This window comes from Leguminivora glycinivorella, chromosome 9 (assembly GCF_023078275.1).
Source record: "Leguminivora glycinivorella isolate SPB_JAAS2020 chromosome 9, LegGlyc_1.1, whole genome shotgun sequence".
NCBI classification, from domain to species: Eukaryota; Metazoa; Arthropoda; class Insecta; order Lepidoptera; family Tortricidae; genus Leguminivora; species Leguminivora glycinivorella.
In genome coordinates, this window is record NC_062979.1 from 9460778 (window position 1) to 9480461 (window position 19684).

Genomic DNA, 19684 nt, shown 5'->3' on the forward strand with positions numbered 1-19684 from the left:
CTGGCCATCATGGAACTCGAACCAAAATCCTAGGATTGTAGGTCAAAATGTGTTATAAATACCGCGGAATTAAAACTACCATTATTTGAATGTTGTTTTATTGATGAAAAATTATGAAAAAATACGCACAATGTTGACACGACTTATGCAAAATGAGAAATACTTATTGAATATTTAAAACTATGTACTTATATTTAGTTAATTCCACAGGCAGTGCGGTTGACAAAATGTATTAACGTCAGTTTTAAGCACCGGTATTATGGCGGATATGCATACGTCAAAGGAATAAAATAAATACACATAAAAGGCCATATTAATATTATTATGGTATTTTACATTTTACGAATATCATATCTGTTTTCTCATCAAGTTAATAATATTCAGCACAACATTAATGGTATTGTGATTAATATTTAAGTAGGTATTTTGTTCTATTATTCGAACAAAGCGTAAAGTACATTAAAAACCTAGTAAGTAGGTAAATAATTTTACATATTAAGTATTTATTTTGTTAAGACATTGAATATCCAGTGATTGCTTCGATTTAGAAAACCGTTGAGAAAAACTGATCAGCCTTTGATGTACCTACCCAATCCTATAATTTATAACAACTACGAGTATTACTGCTTGCGAGATGTAAAAAATTTCTTTGTTATGATTGGTTATTTCGTTAATGTTATTTTTTATTATAAGCTTAATGGTATTTTATTAAGGCATGCTGGGCAATTTAGTTTCACGCATTAATTATTTTATTTTTCTATTAGTCATTAATTTTATTACAGCATGAAGCAGTTTACATATATTAAAGAAAATTTGCAAGAGACAGTCAGATAATGGCTGCATTTTATCGTCACTGTCCATTTAATTTTAATTTTTATGCTAAATATTGAAATATAGCAAAATAATATTTTGCTGTATTTCAATCTAACTTGACAGTTCCGACTTACATACAAAAAAATACTAATAAATATAAATTACTACAAAGTTCATGAGAATAGTAATGAAATAACTAAAGATTAAGTTATAACTAGTAACTTACATTATAATACTACCCACTTATCTAATGATGATCGAATACCAAATACAGGCTTATGTGAACCTAAAGTTAGTTGACACAATACAAAGCAGTTGACAGCTGAGCAAAACATACCTACTACTGTTGACATTACAGTTAAACCAAAATTAACTAAACTTATTTCTAATTCATTATTCAAATAGAAAACTTATTTAATCTGCAAAAAAATATTTTACCCCAGGATCAATTTTCATTCAATAACATAAAAATAAGATGGTTTTTCACAAAGCGAAACTTAATTATTTCTGTTAGGATTACAAATTGAAAACAAATTTACATTCTAAAATAATGTTCTAGTCTTAAATTTTCAAATAATTATATCTACTTATATATTCTACAATGTAACATAAAATATGAAACATCAGTTCATCAGATTCCCGGGCACTATTTGTCATTCGAACAGATGAAACTCACAGTGGTTTATTTTTCAGGACATTGCGGCGGCGGCGGTATCACCAGCGAGAGTCACGATTGCGTTGGTGGGTTTCAAGTGTGGTAGAAGATCTGCCACGACTTCAGTTCAAGAACGGCGGAAGTAGCAGCAGTCACATTTATGGAGATTACTGAACACTGTGACTTGTGATAGAAGACCTGCCACTTTCGCCACAGCTTTAGTTCCAGAGCGGATGGTGGCGGCAGTAGTTACAACTACCTTCACTTTGGTGGCTGACAGATGTGTCCAAGTTCAGGCAGGTTAAAAATGAATGGATCCGGCTTTAGCACCAGCCACACTGTCATTAGTGGAAGTCGTGTATGGCGGAGGATACCGCACACGATATGATTCGAGTTTAGGCAGCATATGAGTGATTTATGACAGCCGTGAAAACTACTACATTCACTTTGGTGGCTGACGGGTGTGTCCGAAGATCCCACGCGCCACTGTTAAGAGTTCGGGCAGGTCAGCAGTGGTAGCCGCGCTCGCGCTGGTGACCGGTGGATCTACCGCTCCGCGCGCGGCTTCAGTTCTCGTACCTCAGGAATGGTTCGCGGCGGCCGTGGCAGCAGCAACGCTCGCGTTGGTTACTGGCGGCTGCGGAAGTAGCAGGTCGGCCAGACGGCCCGCCTCGCGCAGCCCGGACAGAAACGCGCCGTGCACCGTGGCGGGGTAGTTGCGCATTGTGTGCTCACCTGGTTAGCAAGAATATTTTGTAAATACATTTATAGATAGGCAAATTTTAACAGTTTGATACTAAGTGCAGCGAATATACGAATAAAATGGATGTCGGAAAGAAATGGTACACAATAATAATTGAAGATTTCCCGTATCCGGATTTAAATTTCATCCGACATCAAATATATGAATAAAAAGTTTCTGCGAGATAATAGTGAACCAAATGTTCGCGTTATGAACAGGTACATATTTGTTTAGTTTTCATCCGTCATGATGATGGCTAGTGAACCTGAACTCATTAAAACATCAGAAAAAAGGTTAATTACTTAATCTTAATTAATCGCTTTCGTCCAAATAAATGAACACATAATATTAGTATATCGCAAGTAACTCTAAACACTCCTCGTTATGTTAATGAGTCATGACATTGGCAGTAATAAACACTGCGCATTGGTAACAGAAACCATAACTAACCACAACATAGATTTCCATAAATCGCAAGCACTACTCACCAGCAAAGAAGAGCCTGTTCTCCCCCGGCGTGGCCCCGGGCACCGGCGCGGCGAGCAGGTCGTAGTCTGTGCCCGAGGACCCGACGGCCACAAAGCTGTACGAGCCGCGCGCGTACGGGTCCGCACGCCATCTGAAACACACGGCCTTTGAGAGCAATCCAATGCGTTTTGACTTTAACGCCCAAACGAGCGCTGTTAGTTCTAGCTCGATTTTAGTAGCCGACCGATTGCTCAAAGAACCAAATATAAAGAGGTAACACACCGTTTAGGACTTGAATCAAGTCGGATTAAAATGCGGAATGGCAAAAACAGAATAAGGAAAGGTACCTTAAATACTTAATATACAAACTGATACGAAATATTAAACCCAAAATTTGGTACTATAAAAGTCCTGTGATGTTAAATTAAAATTAATCGCGTGTAGCCAAAACTTAAAACTACTTCAATGTGTTCAAAGTTATTGAACTCAGCTAAGAAAAGATTTTATGAAATTAAAATCCAATAGGTTTAAACTGAGTTTGAAGATTTCAAAGACTTTACCTACCTGGTGATCACACATTCCTCAGGGTTTCGACTTTATCTATACGTACCTAGTGACTAAACACCCCTTAGGCTGCGGCAGGGCCGCATTCCCGAAGATGCTCTTGATCACGGCGATGCAGCGTCGGACGATCACGTCATCCGTCACGACCGCCGCCTCGCCCGCCACCAGCGCCAGCAGTACCGAAGATTCCAGAAGAGAGCTCGCATTCGACCGAAGAGTATCAGACGTACCTGGTAACCACACACTCCTTAGGCTGCGGTACGGCCGCATGCCGGAAGATGCTCTTGAGCACGGCGATGCAGCGTCGGACGATGACGTCATCCTTCACGTTCTCCATCACGACCGCCGCCACACCCGCCAGCAGCGCCAGCAGTACCGAAGATTCCAGAAAAGGAACAGCTCACCTACAACCGGAGAGTAACTGACGTACCTGGTGACGACACACTCCTTAGGCTGCGGCACGGCCGCGTGTCCGAAGATGCTCTTGAGAACTGCGATGCACCGACCGACTATGACGTCATCCGTCACGTTTTCCATCACCGCCGCCGCTTCACCTGCCACCAGCGCCAGCAGCACCGGAGCGCTGTATAGGTTCCAGAAGAGGAACAGCTCGCCTGCAAGCGAAGAACGTAAGCAAGGCGTGAAATCAAATAAGTACGTAACATCGATTTCAAAACCAGCAGACATTTTGTCGCATGTACTGACTGTAGGCCTAGCACATGATGGCCGCGGGAGTATGTCGCCGCGAGATAGATGACACGTCTTTGTCTAATTGTATTAATGACATAAGGACAGGTAGTCTATCTCGCGGCGACATACTCTCGCGGCCATCATGTGCTAGGCCTGCTGAGAGCAACATCCCGAAGCTTCACTAATGCAGTAATTTTAGATAAAGTACTGCTTTATTTCAATATATTTAATATAAGAAGTATTATATGACATTTGATTTGATTAGATTACAGATTAGGAAGGTCAAATAAAACAATATTTTTATAATATAAGTTATCCCCGTCTTTCCAAGATTAAAGGTATCGAAACCTTCAAGATTCTCAAAGTACTTAAATATTTATAAAAAAAACTACAGCCTATTTTCTTCTTTCAATAACCAACGTACCTAATGGATTCGTGGAACATAAAAATGTAACAATTTCTGAGAAATGCGGTCAGTTAATTCTAATCGCGCAAAATACGAGGGAAACCTTAGATTTACTAAATAAGTGCTTTTTCCCTATTTTGATTGTTAACAAGTACCTATCCATTTTTGACTGAATTAAATAGCTACGATGCACGTGAGACAAAACGACCAAGTTCACTGGTGACTTTTTCTTCTTTTTCTTTCCGGTATCGTAGGTATCTATTTCAGTTTAATAAAACAAAACTATAATATATTAACAACATAATTTGATTAGTTCCCTAGTTGAAGATAAATAATAATAAATATTGGGGGACACCTTACACAGATCAACCTAGCCCCAAAGAAAGCGAAGCTTGTACTATGGGTACTAGGCGACGATATACTTATTTACTTATATAGATAAATACATACTGATGTTTGATACATAGAAAACATCCATGACTCAGGAACAAATATTTGTGCTCATCACACAAATAAATACCCTTAACGGGATTTGAACCCGGGACCGCGGCTTAGCAGGTAGGGATACTACGCGCTAGGCCACACCGGTCGTCAAACACAAAAATCAAAGATGAAGTTTCCATTTTAGTAACGAACTGTCATGTGGTCAACCAACCTACTCTGAGCATCCTCGACTAGTCCCGCAAATTAATTACAAGTAAATATTTACATTAACTTTATTACTTGTAACGTTACTTTTTACAGTCAAGACAAAATGTTCGTAACGAGCTACCGTAAACAAGGCGAGCAAGGTTGATGGGATAAAACAATTATGCAAAACAGCGCAGTTGTACAATTGTGGTCGGAGCTGACGTTAAAAGGATCGTTGCGGACGCTATTTTCTCACATAATTCTCGAGACGACACGAGCGATAACAATTTATCAGATATCCAACCTCCTTAAGCCCGAAAATGTTAAATTGGCCAGTATTTAAAAAAAAGCCCGTTTACATTGTTCGGGCATTCCCAGCCGGGGGGTTTAATGAAGTTAGCAGAGCACACAACAAAGACGGTAAGGAGGTGAACTAAACCAGAACGTAAAAAAGCTTGTCTTGACTCTGGAAGTGATTTATCGTCAGTGGCCCTCCGGGTTCCCGCAGGTAGCGTTAATTATTCAGTTTTTAATTCTTTATCACGGCCCCTCCTGTATCAAAGTTGTACACTATTTACACGGTGTAATGATTTACGAGAGGCAGTATGGAGTGGTAGGGTTAATTTACGGAGATTCCTGAGGCGCTGCATTAATATTGATGAGTCGGTTGTTTGTCGCGAACATGCACTTCGGAAGCTGCAGTTCGGAGGATCATGGTGAGTGCGCGTTGAATAAATGCCGATCTGCTCATCTCGTTTATCTGCTGCAACCGTCTCCCGCCTAGCGTTTTAATATAACTTACATGCAATTTACTTATAATAATTAATATATTATGCGTAATTTTATAGTCTTCTACCAGGTCGAGTAAATAAACTATTTACAATATTAGGTGTATTTACTGGTAATTATTGTAATTATGATAAACTAGCTTCCCGCGGCTTCACACGGGTTAGAAAGAGACAAAAAGTAGCCTATGTCACTCTCCATACCTTCAACTATCTGGACTTAAAAAATCACGTCAATTCGTCGCTCCGTTTGACCGTGAAAGACGGACAAACAAACAGACACACACACTTTTCCATTTATAATATTATATTATATATTATAAGTAATAAGTATGGATACGAAACGACTTAACCTCGGCCTCACCTGGGGAGGTCATATAGATACATTGTGTGAAAAACTGGCAACTGCATGTTTTGCCCTAAAAAGATTGGCACGAATACTCCCAACCGAAATGGTCCGTGCCTGTTATTTTGCATCGGTGCACTCGCGCCTACAATATGGCATCGAGCTGTGGGCAGCGGCCGCCGACTGGGAGAGAGTGTTTCGTCTCCAAAAGCGAGCAGTACGCGCGATAGTGCGCTTTCCCCAAACCAGCTCAGCAAAACCTCTCTTCAAGTCACTTGGTATATTAACGCTGCCCTCACTCTTAATATTACAGATGGCAACAAATGTGCGTGATGAAGTGAGCTCAAACCCCATCATAGAGCCCCCGCGAAGGTACGAGACCCGTAGCGCGCGCGCAGGATTACTGCGGCTCGAGCCGCATCGACTAGCTAAGTCTAAAAAACTTACCCACGTCATGGGCCGTAAGGTGTATAATCAGCTACCACACGAAATAAAAAATATGCATAGTGCTGCACTGTTTAAGGCGATATATTTCCGTAGACGCTGCGCGCACTCGTTTTTTGAAGCCGTTAAAAACATAGGAAAACGCAATGGAAAAATCTGAAAACGATATATGTTAAATTTCAGGATCTGGTGAGTATGTTATGGAGTTGAACAACATGAATGTTACAACTTCGCTCGATAGAAAATGACTCCAAAGTTACCTCTTCTCTTAACAATAAATCGTTCCCATGGCTATGATAAGAACTTTTTTGACTTGTTTTTTACATCAATATATAGGTAATAAGATTATCTAGATGAATCTGATGAGTTTATGGGCGTAGCGTCATTAAAATAATATAATATTTACCAAATACTACCAAATCCGCAAAGGAAAGATGGAACAACTATGAACCCAATTTTAAGACCTGTTACTAATCCTGTTTTTGCAAAAAAAAAAATTTTTTGAAAATTGTTTTGAAATTGAAAACATTTTCGATGGCACTTATGGCCTCTTCAGTCGCGCGGCGGCGCTTTCAGAGGATGGACCTGTGTCAGTTTTCTCCGCGTGGTCACGTGACATTAAAACAATGGGGAACAAAGCTTTGAGGAGGCAGAAAAAATAATTGCGTGCTAGAAAACAAATAAATAAAGAAAATTCTAATCAAAGCCCGTGAAAAGGTAAGAAAATGATAATTTATATATGCACGTAAGTATTTCATTTTCATATGATGTTATCAAGTGACATTTACGATATCTAAACATCATAGATTTTAGAAAGCCCTAGATGACGGGTCTGTGACGTCATTACAGCACAACTTTTCCACGTAGAAAATATATGACTGATGTCCAGCTAGTGAACAAACTTATGCAAAATTTTCACAAAAATATTGAATTGTTCGAAAGAAAAGGCGGCGGTAGGTACAGTACTGATTGAAGTTCAGGTACGGTAGGTATTTCTGTCTTTCAAAATTTGGTATAAGGTTAATTAGATCGTGCTACCCTCCGTCTATATTTTTTCTGTGTCTATGCCAAACATGTGGCCAGCCTGACAGAAATTTTGTTTGACAACTATCGCCATTTTTCCACAATAGTTAAAAGATTTCAGTATTTTAACTTCTCAATAAATTTTGATGAAAGTCCATAATCATAGATTGATAAAGCTGGACAATTTTTTTATATTTTTATTTGGTGGGTATGATTACGGTACTTGATATTTAAAGATATTTGTCTAATTTGCAAGATTATATGAATCCTTCAACAAGCTGTCTGACTCCTTTGACAATAGTTGATACTTGATATGAATATTACTTGAGAATTCAAGGTAGGCATAGAATGGTATTGATAATTTATCCTGTGCTGGGTTGTATGTATTCCATTTGGAGGTACGGTAGTGGCGGTAGTGCCCCCGCCAACACGAGTCAAGCGAAGAGAAAAGCTGTTTTCTTGAAGCATTTTGTCGTTCTTCTGAATCGTCGAATTTTGGGTCTGGTTTACAGATAAATATAATTGTCAGGATATGATATCAATATAACTTTATTAAATAGAAAAAGTTTCAATTGCATAGTTTTCATACTTTAGATTTTATTCATATCTTAATATAAATAGCACAGATTTCATCAGTGACTGGCTGAGTGACTTCATCATGTTTGAAGTTGTAGGTTCATAAACAACAAGAATAAAATTCGAAACTTTGGCATATATAAGGTCCTAATTTATTAGTTGCAGATATTTTAACACATGATACTTTACATTAAAATAATTAACTTTAAATATAAATTAAGAAATCTTTTCATGTAACTTTTTTGATTTCATTTTCCTAACAAAAAAATTAATTATAATTTCGTTTAAAAAAAATCATCATGTGCATTATCACATGTCACAATAACACTGTCTGTCATGTCAACAATTGTTTGTAGTAAATGTCGTAAAGGTTCGGCGGGAAAACTGCACATGTCATTGAAGTGGCCAGTTACAGTTAAGTGGTACGTAAAAGAGGTACTAGAATCTGTTCAATGAGTTTTCATTTAATAATCACATAAACAGGGTGTTTTTACGTAGCAAATTTGTTTTTCCGTTTTCTCCAAAAAAACATCGTAAAAGCTATAATGTTTCACGGTTTAATATACTCCAGAGACCGAGTACTATCAGCTGTAAAAATATCTGCATCTAATAAATTAGGACCTTATATACAGCTTAAAGGCTTTCAATATGAAAATGAAAAAGCGTTATTTATTCACGACTGACAAATTTTATGTGTCTTTTTAAACAACAGTGACATGACATAATATCTTTTTACATAAAGTCTATGGTCAAAGAAGCTGATGGTTACTGTGTTCCGTTAACAATAGGTTTATAAGAAAAAACTTCTACATAAAGTAGAAAACACGCCGGGATGTTAATCTTTCCCCTCCTCCCGCCTCCCCATTTTTATGTCCCCATTTTCGTTTTTTTTATATATTCAGGAAAACCGTAAAAGCTACGGTTATGATGTTTAGGAGAAGTAGACCAGGTATATTTCCATAAAATTCTCCACACAGTATTATCTTTGCAGGTAAATAATTGTAACTCGTAATTTTCAAATTATGCTCCTATTTATTATGGGACTAATGGTGAAAACGCAAAAAAAAATCTACTGTATACATTTCGACTGTTATGATACAGCTCATTTCTATGGAACATCTAATTTTTTTTTTCGTGGTTTCAGCATTGGACCCTTAATAAAAGTTGTTCATAATGACATCAAAAGTCACTATGCAAAGTTTGAATGCTCCTTTTCATTTCACCCTGTCGATCTGTAGCTAAGTGCGATTACTAAGAAGTTTCGACGATGGCAGTTGGAGAATCCGAAAAAATCGATAAAATTGATTGTAGCTTAGGGACGTCCTTAAAAGCAACGACAACGCTGACCAAACATACTGTAACTATAAATCATTCGTATTACTTACACAAATGATGAAACCTAATAAAAAAACCGGCCAAGAGCGTGTCGGGCCACGCTCAGTGTAGGGTTCCGTAGTTTTTCGTATTTTTCTCAAAAACTACTGAACCTATCAAGTTCAAAACAATTTTCCTAGAAAGTCTTTATAAAGTTCTACTTTTGTGATTTTTTTCATATTTTTTAAACTTATGGTTCAAAAGTTAGAGGGGGGGGGACGCACTTTTTTTTCCTTTAGGAGCGATTATTTCCGAAAATATTAATATTATCAAAAAACAATCTTAGTAAACCCTTATTCATTTTTAAATACCTATCCAACAATATATCACACGTTGGGGTTGGAATGAAAAAAAATATCAGCCCCCACTTTACATGTAGGGGGGGTGCCCTAATAAAACATTTTTTTCCATTTTTTATTTTTGCACTTTGTTGGCGTGATTGATATACATATTGGTACCAAATTTCAGCTTTCTAGTGCTAACGGTTGCTGAGATTATCCGCGGACGGACGGACGGACGGACGGACGGACGGACGGACGGACGGACGGACGGACGGACGGACGGACAGACAGACATGGCGAAACTATAAGGGTTCCTAGTTGACTACGGAACCCTAAAAATATAAGGCGGTGATCGTTTACTATCAGGCGATACAGCAGAGCTGCTCATTTGCCTCCTATTTCATGAAAAAACTAAGAAAGCCCAGTTAAAATACGGCGATCATAACTTAAAAATGGCTTCTCGAGCAGACGTTTTACGACCACAAGGAGTTATTTAGTTATGTGAAACCAATGGTTTGAAATATTGTAATAAACTAAATGTAAATACGCACTGTAACTATTGACATGATAATTTTAAATTACCAATAAATTTCCATATGAATTTTCTTACCTTCCGTTCCGTTACCGCCATACAAAATGTATGGAAAAATTTGGTAACGGAATGGAAAATTTTTTACGCGATTCATACCTTCGCACTTTTTTTCTCCTATTAGGATTGAAAGAGCTTACAAAATGTATGGATTCTGGGAAAACCACATAAAAAAGAGCTTGCGATTCTGGGTAGAAACCACATAAAAAATTCCAAATCCAAAAAAAAAGTTGGGTGGACAACTTTGAAAAAAATGGTCCATTTGTTCATGACGATCTAAAAACCTACCTCTGCTCGCTGTTGTAGTGCCAACATGGCCAAATAGATTGGCGCTTGGGTCCCAGAATGTTCTCTCGAAGCATAGCACTACTTTGTTGAGGTTTCCGTAACCCAGGCGCTTGATCGCTGCCACCTAGAATACAAAATATAGGATAACATAAAGAATTATAAAAACTTAAGTGTACCTCTAATATAGGTACACTGTGGATTCAATTTGTGTGTTGAAGACAATGTTATTAGCGCTAGTTCTGGCTGCATCTCAAAATCAAAAAATATGTACCTCACGTTCAACTATAATATAATTTATGTATATATATTTTCTTCGACAAATATTTTCATATTTCCTTTGCTTCTCGATTTTCATCTTATATATTCCACTGTGTCTATGTTGCATACAATTTGCAGACAAAAAATAAATATTAACCTGAAGTGTTTTATTCACAAAAAATAGTGTTCAGTTCTGAACAATGGGCAACTATACTTATATATCAAAGACAAGGTAGCAGCCGTTTCTTAACAAAGGCCACAATTAAAGCACTTAATGGAATAAAAAACAAACAGTCTCACCTTCCAATCCGGTAATGGCGGATCAAAATTAACGAAGTTTTGTTGGTTTTGCCCGCTGTTCGCCACAGCCACTTTCAACACTCCGAGAGGCAGAGTGCAGAGAACCACATCACCTGAAATAAATACTCGAGTGAATTTTCTCTTCCATTATCGATTCCACGATTTTCCTCATAAAAAAGGTTCTTCGGAACTAAAGGCGTCTGCTTCAACTTCAAACACTTTCGATATATATGGTGATTTATAAATAATTTTGGAAAAACGTACGCACGTGTAAAGATCAAGAGCTAAACTCATGATTATAAATAATATCTATATACAGAATAGTATTTAGAAGTTTGAGGATGAGGTGTTACGTAATTTTATTAACACCTTTATGAATAATTTAATACTTAATATAGACTTTTTAGAGCCTCCAAAATAATACTTAACGAAAAAATATGTTAATTTACTTACAATAATACCCTTCTCTCCTGGCCAATAGTAAGGGCATTTGGTTGTTTACTAATTCCCGGAATTAAAAATCATGGTTACGATATAAGCATATATTTTCGATACCATACAGAGGGATAGTTTAAATGTTTTATTTTTAGTCTCAAGTCTTAAGCTTACTTATTTAATTTATAAATGTTATCACCGTTTTCTATAAACCACCTCTCTTAAGGATAAGTACTCGTAGTTCCATCAAGGTTTCCACAAACAAAGAGCTCTTAATTGAGTATGTGGCTCTCGTGTGCAGTGCAGGCCAGTCGGGGCTTTCACGCTGATTACTGTGCAGCCGCAGCTTGCTCAAACGTTGCTGGGATTTTATTACACTGTCAAAATGTATGATGGAGCAGTGTGTCAACAGTACGAACTTTTGGTAAGAAATAACCCCCAATGATGTTGGGGAGAAACAGTTCCGTTCGGGCATTCTCGGATTCGTTCGGCTCAACATTGAATTAGGGTTGGTACAACTTGACTTCCCGTTGCTGGGATTTTATTACACTGTCAAAATGTATGATGGAGCAGTGTGTCAACAGTTGGTACTTTTGGTAAGAAACAACCTCGAATTCTATCAGATTTTCAACAATGTAAAGTAAATATATTCAGTGAGGAAAAACAGTTCCGTTCGGGCGTTCTTGGCTTCGTTCGGCGAGCTATTGCTACCAGTTAATAGGGTTGGTACCACTTGACATCCAACTTACTTTCTTACTTGGCTGGCGCGATTTTGAAAACCCTAATAAATTACCAATAGGAATAGTGCTACGCATTAGAAAATTACAACACGATTCGTCCCTGAATCATAGTAAATCTTTGGTTTTTTAGGACGTTTATATTCTATAGGTTAGTAAGTACTATTGTATTAAGTACCTATGTATTTTTGGTAACTATCTTAGAATTTTTAGATCATAAACACGAAGACATTCTTAACTGTTTAAGTCGCACTGCAATACTTCGACTTAATAAATAACGAACTAATGATTCAAACAAAACCTTATGAAGTTATGTCTACGGACTTAAATGACGAAATTATTAAAATATTTTTCATCCATAGCCAATACCTATCGTTCCCTTTGAAATTCATGAAATCGCTCACTTAATTCTCCTCAACCACACGTGCAATGAAAAAAAAGTGTGCACCGCCTCCTAAACGTCTAACTGGCTTTCACAATAGACTCCGCCCGTATGCAAATGTGGCGAACGTGGATTGCCTCGTAGAGACTCCGCATCAGAGATAAGGAGGTGGGGTATCAATGGAAAGGTCTTTTAAAATGAACGTGATAACAAAACTACAAGGGACCCTTTTTTTTGGTTTGATCTTGTTTTTGAGTGTTAACAATGTGAGCTGTAACATAGATGTTGGCCGGTTTTTATTTTACTTGTAGTGTTAACAATGTGAGCTGTAACATAGATGTATAAGTATGATATTATGATATACTATTCCCAGCTGTGATATATTTAATATTATTTTTTATTTGTATTTCATTTTTATTTTCACTGACAATGTTGAAGAAAAGTTTAGTTTACAACCCGATTTTCAACAATGACGAATAACAAGTAAGACTCGGTTTGAAATGCATATTCATATATAAGCACAATTAGGTTGGGTAAGACTAATATTTTATACATAGATAGCATCAAGCAACTTGAGGATTCCTTATGTGTGTGTCATGCCCTAGTATTTGACTTACCTCATCCTACATATCTTGCCCCATTAGCCAAGAGTACAATAATAAAATTGTACGATTACTGTTGAAGTGTTGACGCACCGTAGCGTATCGTAGTTATCTCTTTCACGTATTGGCGCGACAGAGCCAGTTGAGTTTCGACGGCCACGGAGCGTAATTGATTATTGCTTCTACCCTAGCAGGCTTAACTAATGCTTTGTCTAATCGGTAGGTGATCAGTGATGGCGGAAGAGCCTCCGGCGAGGGAGTGGGGTCGGCCGGGCCCGCCGGGTCAACACAGGCCCGACCGTATTTTTGCGCGTCGTCAAAGTGAAATTAACGCGTTAGAATTGCAAATCATTCCACGACAAAGAAATGACGAGGAGCCGTCGGCGCTGTGGATTTTTCTCATAACGCGCATTATCGTGACAACGTGCTCTTGCTTTGTTTTTTACTTCAATATTGAGGGCGCCGGAGTTCGGATTTTTCGCCCGCAATTGTAAACATAATAACACGGCGCCGGAAGGTAAAGTCGATATCAAGTTGCTTTTCATTAACTGTTCACTTCCACCGACCCAATTTTGGATACACGAGAACTAAATTATAAACACCGCAATTCCGTCGGCGTAATGAAAAACGGTTTATACCAAAAAGTCGGATTCAATAATGTATTTGAAGTTTGCGCGCTTTATGAGATTGGGAGTTAATAAACACATTTATTTCGTGGCTATTGAATGCTGATAGAGTTGAATGGGATCGGGTATTTGACCGCAGGAAGTTTTTAACGAGTTTGGCAACTAGGTTTACCCTTGAAGACTTGGGGTTGGCTCTGGTGGCGGGGGTTGACGGCCTTGACAACGACCCCGGGCCCGCCGTACTGGATGTCGGTGACTGCGGTGCCCAGCCTGATGTCTAGTCCCTCGGAGAGGGCCACAGGGACGCACGAGTAACCGTTGCGCACTGAAACAAAACAAAATCACAGCGTTATGACAGTTTTCAATAAATAATAATATTACTTCAACGCAGAAATACTTATGCCTGTTTCACAATGATCAAACTTAATAAAGTATTGATTACGCTACTACCTACCTACTTAGATAATTGACGAATAAAGTCATCAATAGCATTTCCTTTTTGAAATATGCCTTGCCTTTTTGAAATATGCTTAATTGTTTGCTAAGTTTTGCATTTAGTGAATCAGGCCCTACAGCAATATACCAGCTAAATACTTAAGGAAGAAAGGAAGAAACTTAATAAAACCAATTTTAAAGGATTTCAAATTAAACAAAGCCAGCTGCTGTTCTTTCCCTTATCCCCCAGACTACTTAAAGCGGTCCTAGGTAAAGTAATTGATAAGAGTGCATACAAACTGGTACCACAACGCAGCTTTCAATTAACTTGATAGCCGGGACGTACTTCTATTGTGCTTTAATAACTTTAAGTGGATTTCTTACTTAAATTAAATTGGTACGGGCGGAGATGAAATAAATGAAATATTATTTCGGGAGTATTTCACAAATCAAAAGCTTTCAGGTTTATCACATTTATAGATATTTGGATAGATTTACTTTTATAATGAATTGAATTTCTATTTTTAGTAGATAAAAATTAAATAAACTCATTTATTACATTCGATGATCTTGACTAGAGATGGGCCGAATACGGACTTTGCCGAATACGAATATTCGGCCGAACATTCGGTTCAGCTGTTATCGAACCGAACATTCGGCCGGATATTCGGTTCCACCATTTAAATCCTGGCTTAGAGTTAAAAACTTTTCAATGATTGGTAATGGGTATTGTTAATATTAGTAATAATCTATGGAATGTATTTCCGGTAATAAATAATTTTCATTTCATTTTCATTTCATTAAGGTTAATGTTCCTATAATTTAGTGCACAAGAAAATTTTGGTTTTTGTTTCTTAAGATACGTTACTTTTACTTTTTTACATAATTATTGTAGGTAATTTTAACGCATTTTATCTCCCTTTGGTGGTTCCTTAGAATGCTGAAATAGGATGTCATTATCCGAAAAACGAAACAACTTACGCTATTTATTTACTTTGTTTATTCGGTAAATATTCGGAAATGTAACCGAACTATTTGGCCGAATACGAACATTGAAAAAGTTGCCGAATATGCCGAATACCGAATATTTACCGAATATTCGGCCCATCTGTAATCTTGACATTACTGAAATTAAATGAAGAGTCGGCCTCGTGTCTTCCAATTACGTTTGGTATATAAATGACAAAGTTACAGACTGGGCATTAGATTTTGGCGAAAAACTAAAGACTTTTTTTATTCGAAACAGCAAAATAAGAAATAAAACCTTATTATATTGCTTATCTTATCTAGTATAAAATGAAAGCATACGTAACTTAATTTAAATAGAAACTTTTTTTTTAATAAAGGTAACAAAAACTTGAGATTTTATGTTTTTCAGCATTAAAGCATTTTATTTCCTAACCTGACCCTTTCTCTAACCTTAAAGAAAGAAAACTAAATCCGTTCAAAGCTTTCGAAATAAGATACTATATTATATGTCTCTAACGAATTTACGTACCCATTCGACAAAACAAAGTAACGCTGTAATGTAACGTTACTGTCACAGCCGTAACGAACTCAGACCCTCTTAATTTAACTATATCTAGAGCTAATCCCGTTATATTGTTACAATAGGTTGCTTAGTTAGTCTACATACACAATATAAGTGGAAACAGTATCTTGCATTTGGCCAAAATTGCTGTTACAATTTACACTTGCGCTATAAGTATCCAACTAGATTTTAGAAATACCATCACGGCCAATTTACAAAACTACAGTCATTTCTCAGCTCATGTATTTACAATATACGAATAACATAATTGTAACTTTCCAATTTTTAGGTTCTTTTTCACCGAATGTGCGTTTTCTGTGAGTATTTATAACAGTAGCCAGCCACATTGAGTCACTGACAGTATCAACGCTAATATATTTGCTGAAGTCTCTTACTTGTTAATTTTATTGACACATGACTACACCTATGTTTCTAAAAACGCTTTGACTTGCTGAGTCGTATTGATCGTTGCTTTACTTAGTTTTACATTTACAAATAAACATTGTGCAAGTTGCTATACTGTGTGCTACACAGAACCGTGCCACAGGACAGTATACGGGTGTTTTATCGCGGCTCAGTTTCGGGCAGTTTGCGCTTGCAGCCAGTTGCGGCGACAACTCGCCGTCGTTAAATGGTACATTGTTGGCGCGTCCGCTAGGGGAGACAATGGGAATATGTTGGAGAGCTTTGCGGACTACGTATCACGTATTAGCTACATTTTGTGATATACTACCCAAAAGGTACAAATTATAATGAAATGGGGAGTAAAGTACTTTCAAATCAATATCATGTAAATTCTTACTATATCTTTTAAAACGACAGTGGATGATCATCCCGAAACCTAGTTTTCAAACGAAATCTCTCTGTATTATATACTAGAAATAGGTTTACAAAATTTGATGTATTATAATTTTATAATGTCCTCCTGCCGATGCCATACCACGAGAGGGATATATATACTCATACTCATATTGTTAGAAAGTAGTAATTATAGTTAAGTATGTCAATACATTCTTAAATTAAATCAAGGAATATTAATATTAAAATGAAATGAATACAGTATTTCTGAATGTCAATTTGGTAATTTAAATAATGTAAAATTCGTTCATATCATAAAAAGCGTGGGTGAGAAGCCATTTTTTTAAAGTACGTGTGAATCGTTTTAAAGAATTTAGTTTTATATTCGCTAATGACCCCGTTAATCTCTTTATTTAATCATTTTATCAATATGTACCTAAATGTGAATATTTATGTCAGAATTGAGACAAACAATGACGCCTGACAGGACTACCAAATATTTCAATTCGTACAACCATCGCCATGCCTTTTTAGACACAGTCATATAGCTTATATTATCTAGCTAACTATGAAGCTTTTGATCAAACAGCTAATAACCCTCTAACACACTGCAATCAAAGACCATCCAATGTCCAACCATTTAGACTGCAAGAATTAAGCTCGTTCACGGTCGTTAGCAGCATTCGATCCGGTCCAATCCGTTTGGTTAATTAAGGCATATACTCCTGTCTGCCGTGATCAAGGTAACTACTTAGCTTGGCTACTGATGGACCAGTTAGGTTTGAATTCCACGAAAACGCTGAGATTCTTACTATATAAGGTCCTAATTTATTAGTTGCAGATATTTTAACACATGATACTTTACATTAAAATAATTAACTTTAAATATAAATTAAGAAATCTTTTCATGTAACTTTTTTGATTTAATTTTCCTAACAAAAAAATTAATTATAATTTCGTCTAAAAAAAATCATCATGTGCATTATCACATGTCACAATAACACTGTCTGTCATGTCAACAATTGTTTGTTGTAAATGTCGTAAAGGTTCGGCGGGAAAACTGCACATGTCATTGAAGTGGCCAGTTACAGTTAAGTGGTACGTAAAAGAGGTACTATTAGAATCTGTTCAATGAGTTTTCATTTAATAATCACATAAACAGGGTGTTTTTACGTAGCAAATTTGTTTTTCCGTTTTCTCCAAAAAAACATCGTAAAAGCTATAATGTTTCACGGTTTAATATACTCCAGAGACCGAGTACTATCAGCTGTAAAAATATCTGCATCTAATAAATTAGGACCTTATATAAAAAGAGAGGACAGGAGAGGGGACGGGCCGCCGGAAATCGCCTTTTTATAGAAAATTAGTCCAAACTTTTCGCCCTGAATAATAACATTAATGAGAACATTTAAGTAGATATGTTAGGAAGATTAGATGCATGTTCAGCTACATTTGATTGTTTCGATTTTTTAAATTATTTGAAAACGGTCTGTTACTGTGAAGGTTGAATATGCAATCGGCTCATGCTTGACCAATTTTTAAATTTAGAAGCTGTTTGTCTATGTATATAATCTTAGACTTCACTGCGACACTTTTGACTGACACAGATTGGTAAACATGTCTTTGTAATTAATATCAAAAAATAACGGTTATGTTCTGTAATTCAAAGTGCCTTCCTAATTCCTATTGTTCCACGGACCTCCTATATAATAGAATTGAAAAGGGGCATTTACAAAATTGCATGAAAATATTTTTTATAACAACTAATACACAATACTTTTTATAATCAATAAAAGTCGAATGTTGGAGCATAGCTAAGGTTAAAATACATCGTATTGAGTAGGTAAACATATTTTCTGTATGGAGAAGGAATAAAATTCAGAAAGTTATGATTTTAGTAGGCGAACAAAAGTCTTAACACCGCATTTTAGTACCGGACTCCGCCAATTAAAACCATTCAATTCGCATTTTATTTACCTTATACCGCTAACAACCCAGAAACTATAAACCTGTGCATAAATCCGATCATTAAAACAATAATATGACTTCCTACTCAGTAAAAAAAAACGTAAGACACAAATAATAGCTATTAGATTTATACTGACCGGGAAAAAGGTAATAACGGTCTATCACGGTCACTATAAGTTTAATAAAAATAACCGTGAATCATTAAAAACTCTTAATAGCTATTAGCCTATATTTATGTCCTATAATATTTATTTATTATTTATTTATTTTATTTAGGTATTATTTATTTATTTTATTTATTTATTGATTCAAAAAATTTACACAGCATTACAGCGGACTAATACACTGTGAAATTGATAACAGACAGTATTTATACAACTAAAGCATAGTTAACATAGTATTGGCACGCGTTTAGCGACGAATAAAAAAAATATATTTAACAATTAAAAAAAACTGATAATCACATCTTAATTTTAATACGTTGATAACTTTATATTAGAAATTTGGTTGATCTAACTTTTTGCGTTTGTAAGTTATTGATGATGGACGTTGACCGGCGAAAATGCACTGTGAACAAATACGTGAAAAATCCCCTTGGTCTGGGTCAATGATTGCTAAATTGTTGAATTTCCAGAAAGCTACTAGGCAATAATTATTGCCCAAATCATTATTTCATTAAAGGACAATTAAATAATAGTGGCAAAATAATTCAAAATATCAACTCCTTGCGGTCCACACGGAATCAACAGACAAAAAAGATGGATGAAAATCTTGTTCAGAGGATGATGAATACTATTTTCAGAAAAGTCCGTAATTTTGTGCATAAACATACTGAATGATTGAAATATATGTGACACGCTATAAATTAATAAACGATCTTTTATATTCTGCAATAAAAAATATTGTTTACTTTTTTCTTTTCATTTAAAAATTTTATT

General features: G+C 36.4%; 1 protein-coding gene across 1 annotated transcript in view; it reads right to left on the reverse strand.

Annotated features, from left to right (window-relative positions):
• Positions 1-871: 871 nt before the first annotated feature.
• LOC125229312 (lysine-specific histone demethylase 1A) overlaps positions 872-19684 on the reverse strand; it is a 410072-nt gene continuing 391259 nt past the window's right edge. The window contains exons 11-16 of the mRNA XM_048134117.1: positions 14187-14339; positions 11233-11345; positions 10675-10798; positions 3673-3856; positions 2699-2829; positions 872-2203 (exon numbers count right to left, since the gene is read on the reverse strand). Of these exons, the coding sequence (XP_047990074.1) occupies positions 2049-2203; positions 2699-2829; positions 3673-3856; positions 10675-10798; positions 11233-11345; positions 14187-14339 (860 nt within the window). The 3' untranslated portion in view covers positions 872-2048. The remainder of the gene's footprint in view (positions 2204-2698; positions 2830-3672; positions 3857-10674; positions 10799-11232; positions 11346-14186; positions 14340-19684) is intronic.